This window comes from Enhydra lutris, unplaced genomic scaffold (genome assembly GCF_002288905.1).
Source record: "Enhydra lutris kenyoni isolate GAN:26980312 unplaced genomic scaffold, ASM228890v2 scaffoldscaffold5, whole genome shotgun sequence".
Taxonomy (NCBI): Eukaryota; Metazoa; Chordata; class Mammalia; order Carnivora; family Mustelidae; genus Enhydra; species Enhydra lutris.
The window spans coordinates 46,667,679-46,695,635 of record NW_019154089.1 but is presented as its reverse complement, the minus strand read 5'-3'; the positions used below and the strand labels follow the sequence as shown (position 1 = coordinate 46,695,635).

Below are 27,957 nucleotides of genomic sequence, written 5' to 3'. Positions count from 1 at the left end.
GAGCAATTTTAATTAAAGGAGAAGAAAAAAGAACAAAGAGAAGAAAACTGCTTTTTGTTCAGTACTGCTTTTTTTTTTTTTGACAGAGAGAGATAGATCACAAGCAGGCAGAGAGACAGGCAGAGAGGGAGGGGGAAGCAGGCCCCCCGCAGAGCAGAGAGCCCAATGTGGGGCTTGATCCCAGGACCCTGAGATCAGGACCTAAACCGAAGGCAGAGGCTTAACCCACTGAGCCACCCAGGTGCCCTTCAGTACTACTTTTAATTTCTCAAATTTTTCATTACCACATGGAAGTTACCAGTCAAAGGCACACAGGCCTGATTTTAGATCTCTGGATGACCTGAAGGGTATTGTCCTAAACTCAGACCTATTCAGATACTACTCCTGCCGACCATACATATATCTTCTCAAAATAATATCCTTAGTGCAAATTAAAAAAAAAAAACCACTCCTCATGTTGGCTAGTATAATTCTCTTAATATATTTCATTCCCCAAGGATAAATGTTTCAAGATTTTATTTAAGATTTTATTTATTTGAGAGATACAGAGAGAGCATGAGTGGAGAGTGGGAGAAGCAGACGCCCTGCTGAGCAGGGAGACTGATGCAGGGATTAATCCCAAGACTCTGAGATCATGACCTGAGCTGAGGGCAGAGGCTTAACCCACTGAGCCATCCAGGCACTCCAATATTTCAAGATTTTTATTAAAATATGCCTTTCACCAGATATTAAACACAGTAAAATGACATAGGCATGACATCTTTCAAATGGCTGCATTGATGACAACCTGATGTTACTTCTCTCCCAATATGATATAATAGAAAGTACAAACCTATTAAGTACTCTTGCCGAAAAGTCAATCAGAATCGAAATCAAATCTCCATACCTCAGTTGACAAGAAACACATGAAATAGAGGAACAAGTTAAATGACATCCATAAGGAACAATTAAATAGAAAATTGGTCTAGACTCTTCAAAAAAGTCACTATCATGGGGGATAAAGTAGGGGACCTAAGTAGACACTAAAGAGCTATAACCATGAAATGAATGTGTGAACTCTGGATCCTGATTTAAAAACAAAACAAAACAAACAAACAAACTGTAAAAGACATTTCAGTGAAAATCAGAAAAATCTAAATGTGGACTGCGTATTGGTTTACTGAATTGTTAATGTTCACAGCTTTGATAGTTACAGTGTGTAGTAAGTGAATATTCTTTTTTTTTTTTTTAAAGATTTTATTTATTTATTTGACAGAGAGAGATTACAAGCAGACAGAGAGGCAGGCAGAGAGAGACAGAGAGGGAAGCAGGCTCCCTGCTGAGCAGAGAGCCCGATGCGGGACTCGATTCCAGGACCCTGAGATCATGACCTGAGCCGAAGGCAGCGGCTTAACCCACTGAGCCACCCAGGTGCCCTTTTTTTTTTTTTTTTTTTTTTTTTTTCAAGTAGACTCCATACCCAACATGAGGCTCAAACTCACAACCTATAGCTCAGGAGCTGCACGCTTTACTGAGCTAGCCAGGTGCCCCCAAATATCCTTATTCTTATAAAAAGCATTCTAAATTAGGAGAGAGGTGTCATGTCTACAACTTACTTTCAGACATCACAAAAAAAAACCTGTAAATTTATAACTACATGTCAGTGTATGTATATGTATGTATAGAAATAGATAAATAGAGCAGTTAATAGGAATTTTTTGTCTAGCTAGAGCGAATATAGGGGTTGAACTATTACTTTAACTCTAATGTAGATTTGAAATTTTTAAAAATACACATGTCCTTTTCCACCTCTAGGTTATAAAGATACCCTTCTATATTTTCTTTCATTAACTGTGTAGTTTTACATTTCACACTAAGTTTTTTTTGGCTCTCTAGAGTCCATATTTGTATGTGGTATTAGATACAGACCATTTTCTTTTCCCATATAGAGAATTCCAGCTTTCTCTATAGAATCTCCTAGCCAATGGGTTCAGTCCCCACTGATTTGTGAAAGAATGATTTTTGGTCCCACGGAAAGACCTAACCAGAGACAGGGGAAAAGGAACAAGAATGTAGGAAAAAAAGGAAAACAGAAAAAGGTAAAGGGTAAGCAGCAAAAGCATAAGTGCTTAGCTGAATAAGGGCTGAAGATAAGTGAAATTATTATCAAATTCCTATGCACAACCATGTTTATTGAAGTACATAAAAGCCAATGAAAAAGGATAACTGAACATCTTAAAAAAAAAAAAAAAAGTACATGCCCTCAAAGCCCTTCAGGAAACACCCAATTTGTCTGGTATATAATAACACAAGGAGAAAGTTTTCAGAAATTAAACTATTCTACCAACCAAGAATGTGGATTGCATTTTACTCAGCATTTACTCTTCTTCAGACAAAACAAAAACGATGGCAAAGCAGACATTCCAAGCATCTTAGAGACTCTTCTACAAACTTTCAGACTCCATGGGAATGTTTAAAGGTGTCTCTAAAACTTATTTAATTGATTAATTTAGCACCTAGATTAGAATTTTAAGACTTGAATTTATAGAATTCATAGCTCTTCATCTCATCACTGACAGAAATGTAAACCGTTCTCTAAAAACATACCTTTTATTTTCAGCCAAACTGGCTCCTTCATCCTTCAGCTGCTTACTCTTCTCAGCACAGCCCTCAGAAAGCATTTCTTTCCTTCGTTTAATGGCATGAAGCCAGTTCCCTTCTTCATTCTCAACTATATCCTTCTCATCGGCAGCTTCAGCTTCAAACTGCTGGGAAGTCACCTTTGAGACCTTCTCACCAATTTTCCTCTTCCATCCAAAGGAAGCCATTCTGGGAAATTACAAAGAAACAGCTTTAAAATTCAAACTTGGCCTTTTATAGAAGTTCTCCAAATAATAGGTGAAAAAGGGATAACAGAATCAGACTGGCACCACTTTTTAAACTCCTAATTAAATGGTGGATCAAGGCAATAGTCAACAAAGTTGCTAACATCATAAAGAAAGCCAACTGGACAGTATCTCCTGGTGGAAGGGCCATACCACCAATGAAGTTCCTATGAAGGTCACAAATGTTGGACCTATGAAGTCAAAAACTAATTCTGAATCAGATTGAGCGTACCGAATTCTACCAGTTTATAAGAAACCTGTGATGTGGATGAGCATGTTAGATAACATGTTGGAGATGAAGACAGCAAATTTTAAAAAATGAAGAAAAATAAAACTGGTTTCTTCAAGAAACAAACTTCCAGGAAAAAAGAGAAAGATGGGAAATTAAAAAAGAGACTTCAGAGACATACTAACCAAATAAAACCTATGCATCTTGTTTAGCTCTGGATTCAAAGACGCCAATGGGGAGGAAATATTTATGAAATAATAGGGGAAACCAGAACACTGATTTGATATTTGATGATATCAAGGAATTATCGCTATTGTTTAAGATACGATAATAATATTATAATTAATGTTTACAAAAAGAATATTTATCTTTTAGGAATATATACTAAAATATTTCATGAGATTAAATGATATCTAGAAATTATTTTCAAACTGATCACCAGGGGTGTGGTTGCAACAGAGGAGAAACATAGATGAAAGGATTGCTTTGGGTTGATAATTGGTAACGTTAGGTCATACATACACAGGATTTCTTGTACTTTCCTTTCTCATATACGTTTGAAATTTTCCACAATAAAAAAGTTTTTAAAAGAGTCAAACTTGGTAAATAACTTAATTCACAGAACTACTGGGTAAATCTAAAAGATAATACACGTTGAGCTGTTTTGTAAATCAGCAATGATACACAAATGTAAAGGATAAGAAAGAAAGGACAATTGGTGAGACAAAAATTAAAGAAAACCATAGAAGCACTCAACAAATTATGTATTTAGAGAAGGGATTTACTGAGGAATTCAAGAACTCTTACTATGTGCATGGATGAGCTTAAAGACACCGAGAAATTCATGGAATTGTATATACATTTTTTTCTATGTGTGCATTCTGGAGAAGAGTATCTAAGCTTTCATTCCATTCTTAAGGGAGTCTAAACCCTGAGGTGATTATAATCAACTAGGGGCATAAGGAAAAGCCATGAAGCAGAGGTGTTTAAAAACACTATCAAAGAATGGGCATTGTGGGAGTAAGGGAGAGAGAGAAATGAAATAATGAATAAGTTCTAGCAGATGTCAAGGTCTTCATCACCGATGCATATGGCTGAACTAAAATACAAGTAATCAATAGAAGAAAGGGGACAAAAAAGTAAAAGGGACTATGAAGTTATTCACATGGAAAGGCCCAAGATAACGGCAGAACTTGGAGGGGTAAAAAAATTACAGGTCATGTGCCTAAGTTCTAATGAATACAAGGAAGTTTCAATAAATTGTAGCAATCAAGAAATGCATAGGCAGATACACATGAACCACATGCTTTCCACTGGAGCCGGGATTTTTCAAAAAGCCCAGAGGAGTAATGTATTCTAAGCTACAGTGGGGAATTAGGACAATGCCATACTCTCTTCCCAGACCCGTTACAATATAGGAGATATATTATATGATATATATAATATGAGTTTCCTATGTTTGAAGAGGACTTTAAGTAACTTAGGGGAAGAACCAAGAAATGACTCAAAATGAAGTGTGGTTACATTGGAACAGAAGGCCAGAGGCACAGAGTTAAGACAGTGTAAAAGAATAAATCAATAGGAAGGTCTCATAAGATACCAGGTTAATATATCTAGATAAGAACTCTAGTGTTTATAATTGTCCCTATGACAAGAACGAGGACAATTACATTTTCTGGCTTCAAGTTTCCAAATGGAACTTTGTTTCTAAATCAGCAATGTGAGGAACCAGGTAATGTGGGAACCCTGTTAACAGAGGAAAACTTGGTATATTTATGTAGGGAAATTACATTAAAAATCATCAGTCGGGTCTATATATTATTGGGAGCAGGGGTTAAGATGGAGAGGAAAGGAAAAAGGAACAGAGAGACCTTCAACCCAAACCATTGTTCTAAATGTCAAAGACAGGGACAGGCTAAGACCCCAAATGGAGGTTCTCAACCATGTATGGAAAAAGTCACACACAACACTGCCTTGGGTGTTTCTGCCATCTTCCTCCACAAATCCTTTAAGCTCTTCTAGAGGTCAGAGACTATGGAGGTCAGGCGAGAATGAGGTTACATGTGTATAAAAGGCCTGATGACCACTAGTAGTTGATAAGTTTAGTCTTGAAGAGAGAGAAAAGAATACATTCCTCTCAGATAAGAGTTAATATTTAGTGAAAAGCACAGGCAAGTTCAGGGATAGGGGGAAAAAATAATGAAGGATTTCCTATCCCTAAGCTTCACATTTCCCAGAGAAATAGGCAGCTCCAAGTAAAGGGAAAAGAAACAGTTTTGAGTACTTGAGAAGAATACAAAAGTTCCAAAGTAGTCACTATAGAGAATGGGAAAACAGGAAAAGCAACAGTAAGGGATGAATAAAGATAACAAACAGTATCAGGGGCCCACTCGAGGTTAAAAAGCATGAATCTGTTACCAAGACCATTAGCAGAGCTTTGTATTTTCTTCAAAACTGTCTGGAGACAACAAGAGTAGAGTCAATATACTCCAGAATAAGTGTTATTAGAGAGTAAACAAAGGATACTATGACTTCAATGGAGACACTTGAGGAGTCCTGGAGGGGAGGATGATAAGTTTTGAAAAATAATAGTTGGCCAGCCTTAAAAGGAGGGTGAGTCCTAAGATATACGCAAAACAGTCTCTCACCTGAAAAACTGAACACTCAGAGTTGATTCAGGTACCTGAATTAGTACTAGTTTGTTGTTTCTCTAAGGTTATCTGAATGTCAAATTAAAACTTCTTATAAATAAGGCTTTCCTGAGTCTATAGTTAGATGCACAAGGCGCCAACATCCCAGCCCTTACGTTTTTTCACCTGGATAAAAAGTCATATGGGTAAATCATAATCATATAGGTTTCATGTTAAACTCATGAAACAACACAAATTCATTTTATACAGACATAGTTTATACATAGTTAATGAACACCATGAAAACTCTAAACAACAAAGCTGGGTTCTAAATTCTTCTGTTGGTGCAACGATCCTTACAGCAGGCATTCAATTACTGTGGACGGCTGGACAGTTCTCCCAGCCACAAGCCCAGAATGCATGTCTTCACTGCACTGGAGGATGCAGCACCTAAGACGAGAAACCGCCAGATGAACACCCTTAGGAAACCGAAACAGCATTCTTCGGGTACCGGGATGTACTCAGAGGTAAGAAATTCAAGAAGCAATTTACCCGAAAATGGCACCGTAACAGAGAAACCTGTATTAGCAAGTTCCCCGTGCGAAGTTCATAAAGGCTGCCCTGGACGCCACCCGCGAGTTCAACAGGCGGTGCTCAGCTGCAGACACCCCCATCGCGGGGTGGGAATCAAGCTCGGGTCCGCTCCTCCCACCGCTAAGCGAAGGTCAAAGCCGCCCCGGCCGCCGTGGAGACGCGGAAGCCGCTCCTGACGCAGGCGTAAGGGAGGGCCTGACCCCCTGGAACTGCTCGTCTCCAGATATCAACCTTAGCGTCCCTGCTCTGCCCACACCCCTGTTGGGTGTCAACTCCGACGTCTGAAGCTCCTTTTTCCCCTAACCACCAGACGCACCAACCTCGTTTAGAATTCTTCCTCCAGGTTCTACCACGGTCAGCGTAAACCCCACTTACCTGATGACCACTCCCCTGGGCCCGTGTTTACATTGTGTTTGCCTTTACCCACCGGAACCGGAAGCTACCCTGCCGGACCTCCTACCGGCCTGCCTTTGGCGCCAGGTCTCCCAAGAAACTGACCTGGCCGAGCCGGGGCCTCGGAACCACGCCGAGAGACGGGCAGGGAAGAGGCGACTCTCAGAGCCCTTGTGGTTGCCAATCCCTTTCTCGGGACCACAAATCCCAGAGGCCACTGCGGCCGTCCCCACCCCACTACCCTCTGGGATCTGTAGTTTGAGCCACCCGCGCCCCGAGCGCCCTCTAGTAGCAGCCGGGAGCGTCTGGCGCACGGGCGACCGCAGTGCGTGAGCGCGGGAAACTAGGGCTGCGCGGGTTGAGGGGCGCGCAGAGAGAGGCAGCCCCAGCCAGACTGCGCTCCCCGCTCAGTACGCCGGTGAAACAGTCGAGGCTGGGGGAAAAGATTTGGGAGTATTTCATCCCATTACGATAGGACCCTGCCCTAAAGGACTTTACAGCCTCCTTAAGAGACCGGCCAGACACAAAGGACAGAAGCAAAACTCCATGGGAAAGGAGTCCAGGGGAGCAGGTCGGGGAGAGAGGCCCGTGGTTCAACTGTAGGCTTCACGTTGGAAAAAACAGGTTAGTTGGGCCCATAAGAAGTATAACCTGAAAGTAGCTGTGGTTTGTGTCCTGAAAATAATTAAGTGGGAAAATGTAACGCAGAGAACTGTTTAGGAAATTGAAAAATTAGGATTGTTGATTTACCGATGTAGCTATCTTGTGCAAAGGAAGATCATTTCTGTAGACCAGGCTTTCTGAACCTCAGCGTTATATTTCAAACTGCATCATCTTTGTTGGGGAAAGGGAGACTCTCCTGTGCGGGGTAGGATGTTCAGCGGCATCCCTGGAATCTACCCACTCGATTCCATTCGCATCCACTCCCACCACCTCTACCACCTGTTGTGACGACCAGAATTGTCTCCAGTCACTGCCAGAGGTCCCTGGAAGGAAAATCGTTCCCCCACCCCTGCCCCGTTGAGAACCGCTGTTGTGGAACAATGATGCTCTGAAGTAAGCCTCAGATCCCCGAGGGTTGCCAAGACCTTTTCAAATTATCTTCCTGTTCACAGTAAGACATCATTTGCCTTTTCACAATGTTGACATTGCACTGGTAACTGAAAAGCAGTGGTGTGTAAAACCGATGGCAGCTCAGCCGTCAAGGCAATGATACCAAACTCTGCTAGCTGTCCTTGTATTCTTCTCCACCACACACCACACACCCCACCACGCACCACAGTACCCCCCCCAAAAAAGGCCACTCAAGAATATCCTTCATTGGGGCGCCTGGGTGGTTCAGTGGGTTAAAGCCTCTGCCTTCTCCTCAGGTCATGATATCAGAGTCCTGGGATCGAGCTCCGCATCAGGCTCTGCTCAGCGGGGAGCCTGCTTCCCCCTCTTTCTCTGCTTGCTGCTCTGCCTACTTGTGATCTCTCTCTCTCTCTCTGTGTGTGTGTGTCAAATAAATAAAATCTTTTTAAAAATATGTCTATATCCTTCATGAAGCAGTAAAACTTATTTTATTAAAATGACCCTTGAAGCTCATAAAGTACTTCTGCCGTGTACTGAAGTACGATGTCTCAAGTAAAAGCACTTGTGAGATTGCATTATACACTGAAATAGATACGTTTTTGTGGAATACAACTCTTATTTAGAAAAACAACCAGCCGTCCAGCTGGTTATTCAGGCTTGGGTATGTGATAGACCTTACCCTGAAAGTAAACAAATGGAGCCTGTTAACTTCAAGAGAAACAGTTCATGGTGTTGCCCAGAATATACTGTCATATCATACAAGTGTATCATATAGAAGTATATAACTTCTGATATTAATTATGAAAGACACAAAGGTAGTAGCATGTTTCTTAATATGGGGAGAAGCTGATATGTTCATGTTCACTGCAAACCTAAAACACTGAAAATCCATCAAGCCAAATATTTATGATTTGTGTACTTTTCTAAGTTACATACCTCTATAGCCTTTAAAGAACACGTATCTCCCTGACAAGACACTCACTGCAGGTTTATGCCTTATGGTCACATTCTTAGTGCTTGGTTCATAGTAGCTATTTGAGGGCATATAGGTTGCAGTGCAAATTATTAAGTGGTACTTGAAGGTGTACCCCTTTCTAGGGATCTTTTCCTAAAACTCTCATATAGTTTTACGCTGGTAAAGGCAACCTCCCACACCGTTTTCACGCTACCTACCACTTACTTAAGCCTATGAACTTGAAGTTCCTATTAGTATATTTAATACATTTCTCATACTGTTGATTGACAATATAATCATCTTCCAAGTTGCTGGAAATCCTCTAAGTTTGTCATAGTTACCATTTATTGGCACTCACAATAAATGGAACAGCCTATTTGTCTACAATAGGATAGTTCGATAAATATTGATATTTCAAACAAGAAAAGTTATTGTACAATTGTATACAGTCCGGGAAAATAAGTATCTAGAGCAACTTATAAATTCCCTAAAGAACAATCTTACGTGCTATTCATAACATTCTTTAGTACTGTTTTGTTACAACTGTCAAACTATTTTAAAGATTTAGAATGCCAACAATCTAGCTGAATCAAGCCCTGCCTAATAATGCCATATGGGATGTAAGATTTCATTATAGTTGAATTCTAACAGTAGTGGAATTCTAGCCAGATCCAATGTTGACAACAAAGAAAATGGGTAACTACATTGGCTTTTATTGTATTCATCTTAGTATTTTTTGTTCAGGGGGTTTTTAGATGAAATAAAAAATCAGTAATTTAGTTGAGACAAAGATCACATTTGAATGCTAAGATGTGTTTAAGCACTGTATTTTATATTTAGACACATTGTCAAAAAGATGCACAGGTAGTCCGCTATGAATAGGTGCTTTTTTCTTAGCTTTCCCAGAAGTTAAAAAATTTAAGCACAATGTAACATGAAAAATGATGTTTTTATCATCCATTTTTTAAATCAAAGTATTTTAAATTATATGCTTAAATATACCCCAGTCAAAACAAACATGAACACATCTCAGAGATACTGTACTACGAAGATGGATTTCTACCCTATCACCGATGTATAGTTGTGTTGTACGTGGAATTTCAGTCACCTTGTCAGGAGAATTCACAATGAAAATGAAATTTCCTGCTGTGGGTGGAGAAGATGGACAAGAGTTAGGGGAAAAGATTTACACAACACACTTGTTTCTTATTCGGAAGGTGCCGGTCAGAGCACAGATGCACAAAGCTCTCCATCCAGCCACAGTCCACAGTCCACCAAGCATTCATTCATGTAAGTGGTAGCACTGCAAAAAGCAGGGAAGGGGGGTGGAGAGTGTGCAGGGAAGGGGGGTGGAGAGTGTGCTCTCATCTTTTTGTATAAAATAATTTAAAACTCTGAAAAACTACAAACGCATCTCAAGAGAAAATATAATCAAAGTAAAAGCAATGGAGTTTATTTCAGTGAAATTAAATTAGATATATTAAGCTCCCATATCCCCCAACCTGTAGAAAAGTTCCTCTCAGTGAGAAATCATTTATTTTAATGGCAAAATTTTTTACATATCAGTAAAATCTGTTATATTTAAAACTATGTATACAGTACATTTCTGGCAAAAACCTTATACATCTTTCAGTTGTCAAGACAAAGTAAAAATATGGTTGCAGAAAATCAAAAAATATAAACTGCTGAAAAGATAATAAAAAAAGATAAAAAATCATTTGCATTGACTCCTTTTATCTGCAGTTAGTAAGAATTTGCAGACTACGAATTTTTGAAAGTTCTGATGCAACCTTGACATATTCAACCAAAAGTTGTCATTTCAAATATCCCAGCTTAAAAAAGAATTTACTGCAATAATCTGTGCGTTTATCATACTATTTGTACAAGTGCAATATTTAAATATCTTCAAAATAAAATTCAGTAACTAAAAGGAATCACAATAACTTAATAAGAAGCAAAGTTTACAAAATTAACAATTTTTAGAAGGTCCTATTTAATTGGTTCCTCCTTTTGTTCTCCCGAACTCCCCTCAACAGCTTATAGAGACATTATGAAGATGCCTTAGTTCTATATACAAATCTGTAACTTTAAAAATACAGTCTTCTGTTCTTAACATCAGAAACATAATGCTGCATTTTACAGACCCTACATTAAGCCAATATTCCCCAAAACACGGGGCCACATATAAGTTAAAAATACACTTGTGAACTTATTATTTAAGTTGAACTCCTATTAGTTTATACAGCTTTCAGATTCTAAGTTGAATAGAGAAGCCCTGGACAAAAAGAAACAAGATTCTTCTTTTGAATTCAGTGCACGTTTCTAGGGGCGCTGGAACCAAATCTATGACAGTTAAGTATGTAAGCTATCAAGACACTTGAGTACATTACTGTCTGAATGCTTAGGTGCTCACTGTATTTGCCAAAAACATTTCTATAATACAAAGGTATGAAATGAGAAATAAGATAGCTCTTTTGCAATGGAAAAATGATCGATACCAAAAAAATCAATACCTTGGAGTTAAAATAGTATAAGGCAATTATGGGTGATATAGTATTTTTTATTATTAGCATACACAGGACACCAATTTTAACTGATATGACTTTAAATTTTCATTTACAACTATTTCGGAATGCTACTAGGAAAAAGGAAAGAGCAAGGAAAAGAAAATATAGAGATCTTAAAAAGGTTATTTAACCATCTTTAGGCAGTTCCCATAATGCTTTTTAAAAAGTGACTGAAATCCAAAACGTATGTGACCATTTAGAAGCACTAACCAATATGTTCCATACTATACTGAAATAATAATGTCCTATCTGACTAAGGAGACATAACCAAATGCAATGTGTAAACTTTCGCTGAATCCTGGTTTGAAATAATGAGCTATATAAGAAATTTGGAGGGCAACTGGGGCATGGTTGGATGACATTAGGGAATTACTAATTTTATGTTTTAGGAAAATGTCATTATTTTTAGGAAATGCTTGAAATGTTGAGGGTGATTATGTCAGCAACAGCCAAGTGGTTCAGGGGGAAAAAGCATACACACGAACACACACAAACACACATACACATATATATACACAACTATATCTATATATATATATATAGATATAAACCAAACATGGCAAAACGTTGACCAATGTGGAATCTAAGTGGTAGATACACATGTGATCACCCTACAGCCTTTCAATTTTTCTGTTTTTAAAAGTGTTCGCAATAAAATTTGGGAGAAAAAGTCATATCTGAGCATTTAAACAGTTTGTAAGAAATGTTCTTTCTGTGTGTTAAATCAATTTAAAAGATACATAACTGAATGACTAGAAACTTTTTATATACATTCAATACTGACATGAGCAGCAAACTTTGTGAGATTGACAAAAACATGATTTATAGTATATGCAACTCAGCTCTTGTGACAAAAAGAGATTTATATACAGAATATAGTAAGACAAACTAAGATTTACCTTAGTGCCTAGAGTATCTGAATATATAAGTTCTGTGCATTTTTGGACTTACCAAGCTAAAGAGAAAATTTTAATTGTGTCTAATATCTTTGATGTGCTCACCAGATACTAAAAAATATTAAAGGAAGAGATATGGAATAGTCATCCAGACTGTCACTACTGTTAGAAGATACTTGCTATTTAAGAAGATAAGGAGCCCCCAAAACAAAATCACCTATAAAGATCTCTGGGGATTCTAGGCAAATATTTATTGAATAAATTTATGAAGCAGTTATATAACACATCAACATGTAATAATATATGAAGGCCTTTATGGTAAATTAATATTCTACAAAGCCCTGTCTACACTAAATATAAAATAGCCAAATATCAAGTGAGCCTGAGAGACCTATAATTCATTGTGAATATTATGCTATATGCCTACTGAACAATGAACAAAATTATCTTAATTCACTTTTGCACATTAGGCTTTTAACTATTAATCATATTCCAATTCCTGTGCAAACTGCATTCCAAAAGGCCAATCCTCAGTTATAATTAGGTATAACTTGATTATATATGGAAGCATTTGGCTATTATTTATTATGCATGCTTATTGCTATCAAAGAAATAAGCAAAGTATTAGGTTTACTGTGCAAGAATTTTAATTAGATTTGCACACATCTCAAAAAATTCTATTGTGTGACTTCCAGGTCTCGGAGTTAAGTCAACAGGAGAAGAGTCAAGTGAGGTCATAGATGAGGTAAGAGAAGCTTCTGAGGATTTTCCTTGAGCCTCAGCATCTGAATCATTCCTTTGGCAAGATCGATAGTTGCTTACGGATCCCGATCTCTGTGGAGTAGCAGTCCCTGATTTAGCTTCAGTAATTTCATCTGGACAAAAAAAATTTCAATGTATTATAATCCATGACACCCCCCCCAAAAGTTTAATAGCATTTAATTTGCTTCTTTGAGACCAATGACCAGCTACCAAAACCATGTTTATGCTGAATACTTTCTAAAATAGAGGTGACGAGTCTGTGTTAAACCATTTGCCTTTTTTCCTTACAGTATGTATTCTCCTGATGGCTAATCAAGATTGGGTACAGTAAACAGTTACTCATCAGTCTTGCAATCCAAAGCTAAAAGCCCAATAAACTAATAACCATGGGACTCAATAAACATCCTTCCCTAGTGATAAAAATTAATCCCTCTATATTAAAATCACAGAATAAATGCACTTAAAATTTGGAAATAACACTGGAAATCATCTCATCCAACCCTCTGTTCTACTGATAAATAAACATAAACCCCAGAAAGTGAAGTGACTTGCCATAGGTAATAAATGAACAGAGAGGTAAATCTAGAACCTGCATCTCCTATCATTTTAGTGCTTTTCACTCTCCCACTTTCTCTCCATAGTTAAGATCTCATAGAAGAGAATGATTCCAACAAACAGAAATCAAGGAAAAACTAAAGTTGGAAACAGAGTACAAAAACAGTAAATGTTCAAAGTGCCTGGGTGGCTTTGTCAGTTAAGCATCTGCCTTCAGCTCGGGTCATGATCCCAGGGTCCTAGGATCGAGCCCTGCATCTGGCTGCCTGCTCAGCAGGAAGCCTGCTTCTCCTCTCCCTCTGCCTGCTGCTCCCTGCTTGTGCTCTCTCTCTGTCAAATAAATAAATAAAATCTTTAAAACAAAACAAAACAGTCAACACTCACTCAACTGGCAAACTCAGAGGCTAATAAACCCAAGGTTATAAATTTGATCCAAAAACAATGAGAAATATAAAATACATTCCATATTGCAGACTACATTAATATGTTGTTAGCAGATAAACAGCATCTGGACAGAGAGATAAGCAGACAAGCAGCTCTAGCCAGTATATCACCACTCAAACCTGTGTCTTTCTGATACTAACAAGGTACTATCCTTTGGTTTATAAAGAAGACAAAAAACTCATAGGTAAATCTCATCTAACAGTTCCATACAATCTTAGATGAATAGAAGTAGTAATAAATCTTAATTCAATTGATTTGGCCAATGAAGAACTGCCATATACTTGTACTTAATTAAGGCTCTGTTGTGAGAGAACATATATATAGTTATACTCTTTAATAATGCTGGGATAGAGAGAGTATTTACTTGAATTATGAATCACCTGTGTTCCATCAGGCTTTTTAACAGATAACATAAATTAGTTTTTAAGAGTGTACGCACATGGGAAATCTGAATTAATATAAATTTCAGGGGTGCCTGGGTAGCTCAGTCAGTTAAATATCCAACTCTTGATTTTGGCTCAAGTCATGATCTCAGGGTCATGGGAATAAACCCCACATAGGGCCCCATGCTCAGTGGGGAATTTGCTTGGTGTTCTCTCTCTCCCTCTACCCCTTTCCTTCTCACTCTCTAGCTCTCTCAAATAAATAAATAAATTTTTGAAACATTTTTTTAAAAGATTTTATTTGCTTATTTGAGAGAGAGCATGAGCAGGGGGAGCAGCAGAAGGAGAAGCAGGGGCACCTGGGTGGCTCAGTGGGTTAAGCCTCTGCCTTCGGCTCAGGTCATGATCTCAGGGTCCTGGGATCGAGCCCCACATCAGGCTCTCTGCTCAGCGGGGAGCCTGCTTCCCCTTCTCTCTCTGCCTGCTGCTCTGCCTACTTCTGATCTCTCTCTGTCAGGTGAATAAGATCTTTAAAAAAAAAAAAAAAAAAAAAGGAGAAGCAGCAGCAGACTTCCCACTGAGTAGGGAGCCCAATGTGGGACCAGATCCCAGGACCCTGAAATCACGAACTGAGCCAAAGGCAGACACTTAACCAACTGAGCCACCCATGCACCCCTAAATAAATAAATCTTTAAAAAATTTCAAACCATGTTTGGTATCACACCATTTATGAAAAGTCTATCATAATCTACTCATATATATACACTGGCACACTGGCATACAAGATATTTTTCCCATTTAAAAATAACAACAACAAAATAAAAATAAGAACAAAAACGTCTGCTTTCTACAATTAATAATTTGCCTCAACTTAATCGGTCTAAATAGTTAAGATATTCTAGCAAACTATACATAATGGTAATCAAAGACATATTTTCTAAGTACAGGTTTTCAAAATATTGAAACAGTAAAACAATATTTAATGTTTCTTTAAAAAAACTCAAGGAGGGGGGCGCCTGGGTGGCTCAGTCAGTTAAAGCCTCTGCCTTCGGCTCAGGTCGTGATCTCGGGGTCTTGGGATCGAGCCCCGCATCGGGCTCTCTGCTTAGCGGGGAGCCTGCTTCCTCCTCTCTCTCTGCCTGCCTCTCTGCCTACTTGTGATCTCTGTCTGCCAAATAAATTAAAAAAAAAAAAAAAAAAAACTCAAGGAGGTACTTTAAAGATTTTATACTGCAGTAATGTCATCATTTTGATGACCAATTAAAATAAAATACCCAACTTAAAAAGTCAATATTTCAGTGATTTGACCATCAATTGTCTCTGATTGTTTATGACTGTAGATAAATAGAAATGGACAACAATCCAAAATTAAAGTTAACAACATCACTTGTAATTAATTATGACAGTTATGTTGAACATAAGATGCTTTAGTCCCAGGAATCCTTACACAGTGCGTTCATATAAAAGTTATCTATTATTGGGGCATCTGGGTGGCTCAATCAGTTACATGTCTGCCTTCAGCTCAGGTCATGATCCCAGGGTCCTGGGATCAAGCCCTGCATCGGGCTCCCTGCTCAGCAGGGAGTCTGCTTCTCCCTCTACCCACCGCTCCCCCTGCTTGTGTGCTCTCTCTCTTTCTCTCTGTCAAATAAATAAATAAAATCTTAAAAAAAAAAAAGTGGTTATTTAAGAACACTTTATTGAGAGACAGATAAAATTGGAATCATGCAGCTCTCACAAAACTAATAAAGGATGCATATCTTTGATATGTCTCTAGCTTCAGGCTGGGAGCAATAGACTGGGTGAGAGGAGAAAAATAACTGTAAGTCCCTAACCTGTCCAAAACACTTCTCTCTCAGTCCCCTGCAAGCTTAATTGACAAATAATTTCTTGTTCTATGAGCTAATCAAATCTGTTCACACTGCCTTATCAATCAACTCTAAAAGCTAATTGTACTTTAATTCTTAAATGAAAATTAAAAATATTAAATATCAGATATAAAAAATACTTAATAAAAAATCAACATTTCCAAATAAAACATTTTATCTTACCAAAATGAACCACACCAAAAACCAGATATGTGGCAGAAACTATCACTTTAGGATCAGACTACATCTGGCTTTAAGATAATCTTAAAAGGACAATATACTGTAAGATTACAAGAAAAACACGATTCACAAATGCTGACATCACAGAGGCACAAAATCACACTCTTTTGCTATTGAATTACTAGGAACAATTCAAGAAGCTTCGAAAGAGGTAAGCAGAGCCTCGATCAAGGCGGTCGTGTTCTCTCTGCTGTGAGCTTTCTCGCTACCTGAATTCAACTGGGTGAACTAGAAGTTAGGTCAAGATCCAAATCCAAACAAAGAAAAGATGACCGAGGGTCTTACCAGCATGTGGGTGCACAACAACCCAGGGAGAACGACCGAAACAAGAGGAGGCACCACCTGAGAGTCAGGATGTTCTACTCATCAAGGGAAGGCAACTGAAAGAGCATCTGTGGCTCAAGGACCTGGCCGGAAGCGGATCTCTAGGAGCTGCCTCAGGCGAAGGCTGGGGGTGTAGCTGAAGATGACCATGACGTCAAGGGGAGAAATCTGCCCTTTTCAGAGCCCATTAAAATGCCAGAAGCAGGTGAAGGACAGCCCCAGATTTAAACAAGGACAAGTTGAAACATGCAAACTACTCTTATGTGGGGGTACTTCACTGTGGAAATTCTCTCAATAAACCTTCTCCAAAGAGGAAAAAAAGAAGAAGAAGAAGAAGCTTCAAAAGAATCAAAGATTGAAAAGCCAAGTTAGGTAACAAGTCTAGTATGTCAACTATGTTATTTTGTGGGAAGTACATACCATCAATACTACGGAAATCCAGTAAGTACGTTCTACTATCCACTTGGTATAACTGTAGGCTCATTTTGGAGTATGTACTTGTCACAGGATTCTTCCTTCGAACACGCAAATAATAGGGGTTTACAACCTAGTGTATGGTATGGACAAAAACAAAATCAAAAGCAGTTCTTCTGGAAAACACTTTAGACTACAGGTTTGCCAAATGTGCTTATAATCAGATTGCCCTTTCTTTCTTACCTTCCATTCATAATCCAGCTGTTTAATTGCTCTACAAACTTCTGCCATGATATCATTCGGTCGACTTTGACTCCTAATTCCCAAATGCCATTTGGCTTTCCTTACACCTTGATGTTTGGATTTCTGTGGATTTAATTCATCAAGGGTGTGGCGTGCCCTTGGTGTTTCAGCAACCAAGAATGGTACTCTTTCAGGATGGGGCCGAGTCAAATGGTGATCATCAAGAAAAGAATCAGGTGGGCTTGTTGCCAAGTAAAAATCTTTGGCCTCATTCATTATTCTCCTGTTATCTATTATGAGGTGGTAGGCAACTGCCAAAGGGTCCTGGTGATTTCTGTTATAAAGGCAGCTGAGAACCTCCTCTTCTGAACACTCAAATTTTTCACATACTTCTTTTAAGGCTTCATCATCAATCATGGTTGAACTATATGATGGATCTTCAGGAAAAAGATATTTTGGAAGGTCTTGTTTAAACCATTCATGTTCCCTGAGAGAAAATGGCAGGGTCAGGAGGAGAATTCTGAGTAGAGATGAGACTGCAAGTAACAGTTTGGGGAGTTTAGGATATGAATTCATTTATATTTGTATTCATATTGTATTTTCATTTTTTCAAACAGACTTTCCTCTTCTGGCTCACATTTCATTGTGTACACTGGAGGAAATGCTCCAACCTCCTTCTGGTTTTAAGAAGGAGAAAGCAGCGCTGTACCAAGAGGAAAAGAAATGTCTCCACTTTTATTTAAAGTTTTGGTACAAATTACTGACAAACAAATGACAAAGACCGGCTTATTTCCAGCTCAGAAAAATAACATATTCTGTGGCTTCATTATAATTCTCTTCTGATATAATGTCTGGTGAAAAAACCATAACAACAAAAACAGGTATCGTTCACTGAATGCTTACCATGTGGCAGGTTTCAGGCTAAGTACTTACTGTACATTATCTCACTTCACAAAACAATTCTATGAAGATAAAAATATCTCTGCATTTTTTAATGAAGGAACTGAGAGTCTCCTAACTTCATATATAAAAGGATATGTTTGACCTGAATTATGTCCAAAACTGCTAAAACTAGAAACATCAAGAAAGCAAAACACCCAAAAGAATAAGGACTATCTTCTGGGTGACAGAATTAGAGATCATTTTAGCTCTCTATTTTTTGGGTGTCTTCTAAGTCTTTTCCAGTTGTCACACATTACATCTAAATTGGAAAAAATATGTAAAACACAAGAAAAAGGATCTCTCACTTAGATATTTTAAGTTTTAGAGAATGATCTGTCCTTTTCCACTGGTGGTACAAACATGCCCTTCCATATTAAACTTACAAACCAGTAATTTCACATGTGATTCAGTATGTACTAGCCCAAAACTACACCTTAAAATTCTTCATAACTTGAAATGAACAAAAGAAAAAAAAAGTAATTCAAAAGATCAGAACTCAAATAGCGACACAGAAATTTACTACTACTGAAAAGTATTAATCCTAATGAGAATACATGGAAGTCAAATATGAGGCATACAACAGAAAATCTGCAGAGCCACTACAAATGTAAAATCCCACCAGGGTCCTTTTTACTTCACATTAGTAGTTTTTTCAAATTTAAAAACAAATACAATATTCACTGTTACAATTTCAAAAGAAAGATGCATAAGTAAAAAACCAAAAGCCCTCCTTACTACTAATCTTCTTTCCCTAAGGTGCCTGTTCAGTGTGTATTTTTAAATTCTAAAATAAAATAAATGTGCCTATATACTGTATTTTTTAATATAAAAATGGCATTACGTTGTACATACTGTCCTGCAACTTTTTCTTTCACTTAACTTGTATCATTGAAACTATTAAATCTGATAATTAGATCTGATAATCTCCAAGCTGCATTATTACCTGATATCTTTGATTGTGGCCCTCTTCATGGGATCCACCTGTAGCATATGTTTCAAAAGGCTAATCACAGACGGATTTAAATACTGAGGGGTATAGAAGATCCCATCACATATCTTCTTAAAAAGAGTTGGCACATGATCATCATCAAACGGAAGGGTTCCACATAATAAAGCATAGAGAATAACCCCACTGCTCCATATATCTACCTCTGGACCTGCATACAATCTGTAACAGGACACATTAATGGGATTATGTAATCATTACAAACTTGAGAGTCAATCAATCAAAAATTTTAAATATGGATACTTTATAAAGAATTATTAGAGTGTGGTTTCTATGGTCATTGCTACACACTACACATAAAGATTCTATACTAATTCTATCAGTATCATCTTTGAAAACAAAAGTCAAGAATTTTTTTAAGTTTAGACTATAGCTAAAATTCTGTTCTTACTACCTTACTGTGGTCCTTATAACATCAGCTAAGAATGTTTTTTAGTGACGAACTCTAAACCCACTTCTCCCAATAGCCCAAGACCTCCTACCAAGGCAAAAAGGACCTGAGGCTGTGGAAGAAAGCCCAGCTGACTGGTTCACAGAAGATTCTAAACTGGTATTTGCAATACAATGAAGCCAACTGACTTAACTACTGCAGGCTGTTAGCTCAGTCTGGTTTTGGGGAAAGGATGTCTATAAACTGATGAAATAAATTGTTGAACTGATCCATAAATACTGCTTTAAGTAAAAGTTCCCACTCATACAGACCTCACAGGAAGACCTATCCAAACTGAAAAAGGAGACTTCATTAATGACCCACGTATATATACATATTTACAATACATTTCTTCTATTTAATTAACACTACCACAAGGTCTTGAACTGTTTTCTTCCAAAACAATTTACGTGACACAAATGAAGTAATTTAAAAACATTTTTTGAACATTAAGCTGATATAAAAAGATAATGATGAACCTTGATAAATTTTTTTTTTTAAGATTTTACTTATTTATTTGACAGACAGAGATCACAGGTAGGCAGAGGCAAGCAGAGAGAGAGGAGGAAGCAGGCTCCCTGCTGAGCAGAGGACCCTGGAATCATGACCTAATAAGCCAAAGGCAGAGGCTTTAACCCACTGAGCCACCCAGGCGCCCCTGAACCTTGATAAATTTAAAATTAAATACTTCTGCCTTATTCATAGCCATGCCTTTACCCAAATATAATTTCTCTGAGCACATTAGGCAAGCGAGCTTATGAAAAGAGACAGAAAATACCATAGTATATCTGCATTATGAATTAGGATGTGAATCATTCAAAGAGGATTTGAGTATAAAGTTATTAAAAGTTAATTACAAAAATTAGTAAACAAACTTTGTTTTCAATTTTAGTAGAAGAGTGAAGAACAATTACTCTTTTTTTTTTTTTTTTTTTTTTTTAAGATTCCATCCATTTATTTGACAGAGAGAGAGATCACAAGTAGGCAGAGAGGCAGGCAGAGACGGGCAGAGGGGCAGGGAGCAGGCTCCCTGCTGAGCAGAGAGCTTGACGTGGGGCTCGATCCCAGGACCCTGAGATTATGACCTGAGCCGAAGGCAGAGGTTTAACCCACTGAGCCACCCAGGTGCCCCAAGAAAAATTACTCTTCAAAAAATTAAATTTTCCTGCCATCTAAGCTATATACTGTACAAAGATCCTCATGCTCTCAATGCTGATGGCCAATAATTAAGAGGTTAGAATTCTTACAATACTGTAGTCTCTAGAAGATTTAAAAATGAAAAATTCAAAATAAAGGAGTCTAAAGATTTTAGCATACTTCAGTCCAATTCCTCAGGACACCTTACCATAAACATAAAGCTACTACAAAATGCCTTTCTATCAGGGCCGCCTGGGGTGGCTCAGTCAAATTAAGCATCCGACTCTTATTTTGCTTCAGCTCATGTCTCAGGGCTCTGGGATCAGGCTCTGGGATCGGGGCTACACTCAGTGCGGAGTCTGCTCAAGATTTCTCTCCCTTTAAAAAAAAAAAAAAAAAAAAAAAGATTTCTCTCCCTTTCCTCCTGCCCCACCCCCAACTCATGCGTGTGTGTGCACTGGCTCACACACTCTGGATCGCGCGCTCTCTCTGTAAAATAAGTAAATATATCTTTAAAAAATGCCTTCTATCTGAAAAATTAAAGGTATACATTACAGGTTTAACTCTTCACCTAAGTAAATCATTTCTAACTAGTAGGTTATTTCTATATTCAAATTTTTAATGTGTGACCTCTAAAAGTTGCTGGTGTTAGGGTCTGCGAGCTGCTGTGGCTCAGTCAGTTGGGCCTCTGCCTCTTGATTTTGGCTCAGGGCTCGATCTCAGGTCTTGATTCTTGAGATTGAGCCCCCCTGCACCTGCCTGCCACATCAGACTCCATGCTCTGCAGGGAGTTTGCCTAGGATTCTCTCTCACCCTCTCCCCTCTCCAGTCTCACATGCACACATGCACATGCTCTCTCTAAAATAAATAAATCTTTAAAGAAAAAGAAACCTGCTAGTTTTAAACCTTCAATTTCTTCTACTGGGAGAAAAAGTGAGACATATTCTCATCTAACTATTTAATATACAGTATTGACTTCCAAACCAATATTCTCTTCTATAAATGGAATCCTTAATTCTTACTCACTTATGTTTCAGTCTTAAAACATAACACTTTCTGGATAAGGAAAGAATAAGCCTTCCATGTCTTTCCTTTCACTAGAATTTACTATAGATAGATAAATCTAAGAGAAAAAGACAATTATAAATGTACTGGGGTGGAAAAAAGGGTGTCAAATACTACCTTCCTGAAATTACTTCTGGGGCAGCATAATTGGGTGAGCCACAACTTGTTCTTAAAAATTCACCATCTGACATCATGTTTGAAAGACCTGAAAATGCACAAAATCAACTATTCAAGACTTTTCAAGGACAAAAATAAAAACAAAACTCCATTAAACAGTAAAATTGAGTTTGCGTTAAAGTGATAAATCATCATTTTGTCCTTTGTTTCAACAAATTCTGTCTTTACTATTCCCAAATATTTTGCCATTATGCCCTAAAATTTGTAATCTATTTCAGTATTTAAAGTTAGTGCATTATTGGAATTTAATGAGCATATATTAAGCTACTGGTTATTCTGCTTACTAGAATAAACTTGGCATATTTAAATTTATTAATACAGAAACTACTAGGAAAAAATGTACAACAGATGAGTAGAAGAATTAAAGTTCAAAGTTTCTATTAACCCCTGTTCTGATTCTTTAAAAAAAAATAAAAACAAAAAAAATAAAAAACATTAACTTTGAATATCAAAGCTTCCGCACAGTTTTACTCCAAGAGGAAACCTCTGCCTCCTCAAAAATGCACTAGATAAAAATAATCATGACCAGAGCACGTGGCTGGCTCAGTTGCCAGCATGCAGCTCTTACACTCAGGACTGTGAGTAAAGGCCCCAGGTTAGGTATAGAGATTATTTAAAAGTAAAATCTTAAAAAAAAAAAAACAAAAAACAAATAATCGTCATCATGACAACTGAGGAATAAGGAAGTCAAATAAGTCAGTCAGTTTACAATAGCAGCAGCAAATCAGTAGCTCAGAGCTGACAGTGCTCAATGAATCTCTAAAGATTATAATACATATATCCAAAACTGAGGAAAATAGTTGTAACAATCTCCTCTGATTTGAATTGAAGCTAAGCAAAAGAGAGTTGCAGAGATTCATTTTCTTAGATTTAATAATGTCGGTGGCAACTTACATAGAAAATAAAGGAAAAATAAATTGATTTTTGACAATCAAAATAATATTCCTCCAAGCTGAAATTATGCTTTCCTATCATTTAAAATATTTTACTTCTTTTTAAAATTTTGTTCGTATAATTTACCTCTGGCTTTCAGAGTCTGAGTAGTTCCATTCCAATCTCTTTCCCTTGCTCTATACTTGATCAAAAGAATACACTGGAAATAAGGTTGCTAACTTCTTCACAAATAGTCGCAAATCAAATGGTGCTTCTAAGGCAGCCTACTTAAATTATTTACCCATTGTCATAAGACTCAATTTTAAAAACATAAAGCTAAGAAGAGAATTCCTTATGTCTTCTCCTTTTTGTACGTTCATAGACAAAATGATGAGGATACACTATTTTGGGGTACTCAATCCGCTGTGCAGAAGTAAAAATTATCTGAAGAATGCTATTGATGTTTGTTAAACATAATGAATATGGGAAACTATAAAAATCTCCTTACCAAAATCAGCTATCTTTGCATTCATGTGTGCGTCAAGCAGGACATTTTCAGGCTTCAAATCTCTATGGACCACCATGTGCCTGTGACAGTAATCCACACCCGAAAGGATCTGTTGAAATAGGCGCCGACTTTCCTTCTCATCCAGCTAGGAAAAGTAGAGAGGCATTTTAAAGATGTTTTTCAGAAGAAATTCTTCTACCTACAATCCTCCAACTTATAAGACTGTCAAAATGCATGAAACCTCCTCCTGAGATACTTTTGAAATGGGGACGAGATGGATATATACAGCACAAAATGCTAAGAGGATCCTGGAAATCAAATCAGTAACTTGACTTTCTATTACCACTCTTCCAACTACACTGTAATAGCTTGCTTTCCTCTGTATCTCATGAGCTATGTCAAATAGTTTCAATTTCTACCTGAAACTAGACATATTTTGTCTCCTATAAATTGGATATGTTTAATCCTTCATTCCTTTAACAAATATTTATTGAACATCTTCAATGTGCCATGCACTGTCTCAGACACTCGAGATACAGCAGTGAATAAAACAAAGGCCCTAATCTAGTTGATGAAAATAGACAATAAAGAAATAAATATAACATCAAGGAGTGTTTTAAAGAAAAGGCAGAATAAGGGCACAAAGAATTATGCTGGAATGGATGATAATATTTTAGACTATATGAGGAAGTAACATTCAAGATTTTTAATGAATTAGTGAGCAATCAAATTTTATGTCCTCAAAAAAAGACATTTTAGTTTTAACAAAAAAAAACTTTTATTAATTTTTTTTATAAAATATAAAAAGCATGTATCTTTAAGTCTGTTTTCTGAAAAAAGTTATGTAGCAACTAACATTTTAAAAAATATTCTTTAAAAAGTGCTCATACAAAAAAATTCTCATTCCATTTATCCATATTTTCTTACTTTATAATTCTTTTCCCCAGAAATAATTACCATTACTTGGATGAGCCTGCACCAAAAAGTAACATTTAATAAACAGCCTATTAATTCTCTAGACAAAGGATTCTAATATGCAATTCTCTAACAGAGGCCACAAATTAGCATTCTAAAACCAGACTTCTATACTTCACAAGGCATGGACAATCTAGGCGAAAAGATAAACTAGTAATTTCTTTTGAAAGCAAAATTAAAACTACTGAAGTAGTATGAGGTACCCTTCCTCTAGAGAAAATAACAATGTGTTAGCAATCTCATTTATTTCTAGAAGAAATGTAGGTTCGCTTTTTTAATACAACTTTATGTCAAATATACTAAATGAACATAAGAATGTGTTCTAAATGTGAAAGAAAACTGATTAAACAAAATATAATAGGTAAACCAAACAGGCTACAAAAATTAAAATTATACTATATTGACAATAAATACAATACAGAAGATGAAGGAACGGAAGTCTACAGAAGAGTATTAGAAAAGTTAAAGCATATTTCCAGTCAAACACGGCAGATTGAACCTTCTGTCTCCACACTTTGAAACACTTTGTCTTAGCAAAAGTGTTTTAACAAAGACAAAAAAAGTGTCTTCGCAAAGACAAAAAGAGCAAGAGAAATGACAACAGTAATCAAGAGGAGTCAATGAGCATTAAGGAGGGCACTTGATGTCATGAGCACTGGGTGTTATATGCAACTGATAAATCACTAAATTCTACCCCTGAAACTAATTAATACACTATATGTTAACCAACCTGAATCTAAATAATTTTTTTTTTTTAAGAGGAATCACTAAACTGTAAAATAGATGAACAGTGAATCAGACTTCACCAGAGAGAGCTGAAACCTAAGCCCACAGGGGTGGAAACCAATAGTAAACTAGCCTGCACACACAACCCTGGAAAAGCTTAGAAGGCTTAGGAATTTGGGAAGGGAGGAAGGAGAGGAGAACTGAAAACAGGACAGTGGGTTAAAAAAGAAGTTTTAAACTCACCCCAACCAGTGAATGAGACCCATGATTTACTCTTTAAGAAGGCTGAACCAGCTCTGTTCTCAAGGACACCAAGGCAGGGATGAAGCACCAGAAGGAAAACATGGGGATTAAGTGGAACTCAAATACTAACTACTGAGACTTGCAGACCTCTTCTCAATTCACTCTCAGAATACTGAGAACTAAGCTAATACCCTCAAGGAAATTGGAAGGTTTCTTCTGGAGCAACTTTCTGATGTAAGGAAAATATCTGAAATCATGGACATTTGGTATACCCTAATAAAATGGACAGATCCCTACCCATTCAACCAATGGGAAGGCCCACCAATCAGTAAGTTCCACCTACATGAGCTTGGCATTTAGCACCTCACTCAAATATAAGTGGACAACCAAGAATCACCAGACATCTGAGGAAGGGCCACGTACAAAACACCAAGGCCAGTAAAATAGAGCACAGAAGGTACAGTAACAATGCAGGAAATAGATGAAGACTTAATCACACACACAACAATTGTTGACTCTTAACTATAGAGAACAAACTTATGGTTACCAGAGGGGAGAGATGAGTGGGGGTAAGGGGGGGACAGGTGAAATGGTGATGGGGATTAAGAGCACACTTATCATGATGAGCACGGAATAATGTACAGAATTGGTGAATCATTGTATGTATATCTGAAACTAATATAACAGTGTATGTTAATTATACTGGAATTAAAATTAAAAACTTAAAAACCTAATTGTCATCCTCAGATAAGATTATTGTATCTATGGAGAACTGGCTATTTAAAAAAAAAGTCAGAAAACAAGAAAGAGCTTTGAAATAGAAAATATGACAGCTGAACTGTTAATATGCAACAAGTAAAAATTGAAGAAAATTCCCATGATGTAAAGCAAAATGATCAAGAAATGACAAATGGAAAAGATAAGAAAACAAGATACCAATTCAACTTGTGCCTGTTTCCATTTTTCCAGGCATAACATGGTTGGGGGGGAGAGAGGGTTAGTGAACAAAATGGAATACCTGAAAACTGAAATGAACCATGTCAAAAAATGGTAAAATCAAAATTAACTTGGTTATTTAATGAGCTTGGTTTTGATAAAAGTAAACAGATATGCTATATTGAACAAATGAATGATACAAAGAACTTTAGCTTGAGAGGGGAAAAAATGGCTTCTTATTGCTAGATATAGGTCTCCTAGAAAGAGGTTTTAGCATACCACATATTCTGGGTATGAGAAAATACATGGGCGGGGGGTGGGGAGAGGGTGGTGAAGGGGGTGGTGGCAGTGTTCATTTTTTGGGTCTGTAACTTAAGATACTGCTCCAAATGCCTTTTAAAGTTCCTTCCAACTCTAAATTCTTTAAGTCTAATTCCTACCTCCTTCATGGAGCCTGTTCTTACTACTCCAGGTACATCAGATTTCTGAAACCAAAAAACGAATGCAATTTAAGTGTGGCTAGGGTTGACTACCAAGGCCTAGATCTTTAAGTATTAATATATTCTGTAAGGATTAAATATATACTTCAAGATATATGTTACAAGTATTTCTATACCTCAAAGCATAAGTTGGAAGACTATGAGTTCTGGGGTCTCAATCCAATTCTGTCTTTAATAAATCAAGTGATCTTCAGTTAAAAACATAAACTGTGTATGCTGGCTTTCACATCTGTGTAAGCAGGCTAAGGAAGTAATCTTTAAGGTCTTTCCTAACTCTAAATAGTCTATGATTCTAGACAAATATATGACTAAGGGAACTGGTTATTAAGTAGACCTCTTAACAAAATTGCTTTCTGACATCTTGAAGCTAGTAAGGAATAAGGGGAGTTACAAAATATATACAGGATTAAATCAGAACTGCTTACCCTTCCATTTTTACAGATATAATCAAATAGCTCTCCTCCTGAGACATATTCCATCACCATGAAAATATCAGATGGTGTACTGATGACCTGGTACCTGGTGAGAGAAAACATTACCTACCAATATTAAAACATGTATATTAATCCATCCAGTAAATGTTTACTAAGCGCCTATAATACAGCAGGCACTGTGCTAGAAGCTGGGAAAAATGCAGGAACAAAACAAATTCTCTCCCTTCATGGAGTTCATGTTCCAGGAGCCAGGAAACAGACACTATATGAATAAGCAGTATCTCAGGTGGTGGAACATGCTATGAAGAGAAACAAAGCAAACTAAGGGGAATTGCTCATACAGGGGGTTTAAGGGAGGACTCTCTGATAAAGTAACATTTGACCAGAACCTGACAGAAGGGAGCAAACCACACCATGATCTGGAAGAAGGTGAACCAGGCAAAGAGAACAGCAAGTGCAAAGGTCCTGAGGGAGAAGCCTGCCTGGCATGTTTGAGGAATGGAAAGAAGGCTAGAGCAGAGTGAGCTGGCAGAGACAAACAGGATGTAGAGTCAAAGAGGTAATTGGAGA

At 37.4% G+C, this 27,957-nt stretch overlaps 2 protein-coding genes across 4 annotated transcripts in view; both read right to left on the bottom strand.

Moving 5' to 3' along the window:
• Positions 1-6,837, bottom strand: part of LOC111141019 (tetratricopeptide repeat domain 33) — a 33,680-nt gene extending 26,843 nt beyond the window's left edge. The window contains exons 1-2 of the mRNA XM_022493340.1: positions 6,693-6,837; positions 2,587-2,808 (exon numbers count right to left, since the gene is read on the bottom strand). Coding sequence (XP_022349048.1) covers positions 2,587-2,807 — 221 coding nt within the window. The 5' untranslated portion in view covers position 2,808; positions 6,693-6,837. The remainder of the gene's footprint in view (positions 1-2,586; positions 2,809-6,692) is intronic.
• A 3,340-nt stretch (positions 6,838-10,177) lies between these two features.
• LOC111141175 (protein kinase AMP-activated catalytic subunit alpha 1) overlaps positions 10,178-27,957 on the bottom strand; it is a 31,105-nt gene continuing 13,325 nt past the window's right edge. The window contains exons 3-10 of one of the 3 annotated variants that reach the window (XM_022493545.1): positions 27,379-27,472; positions 26,894-26,938; positions 23,574-23,718; positions 22,133-22,220; positions 19,321-19,545; positions 17,436-17,922; positions 17,199-17,325; positions 10,178-13,077 (exon numbers count right to left, since the gene is read on the bottom strand). In XM_022493545.1, coding sequence (XP_022349253.1) covers positions 12,833-13,077; positions 17,199-17,325; positions 17,436-17,922; positions 19,321-19,545; positions 22,133-22,220; positions 23,574-23,718; positions 26,894-26,938; positions 27,379-27,472 — 1,456 coding nt within the window. In that variant the 3' untranslated portion in view covers positions 10,178-12,832. Of the gene's footprint in view, positions 13,078-17,198; positions 17,326-17,435; positions 17,923-19,320; positions 19,546-21,039; positions 21,074-22,132; positions 22,221-23,573; positions 23,719-26,893; positions 26,939-27,378; positions 27,473-27,957 lie in introns of those variants that run through there. The other 2 variants (XM_022493546.1, XM_022493548.1) reach the window with 2 other exon arrangements.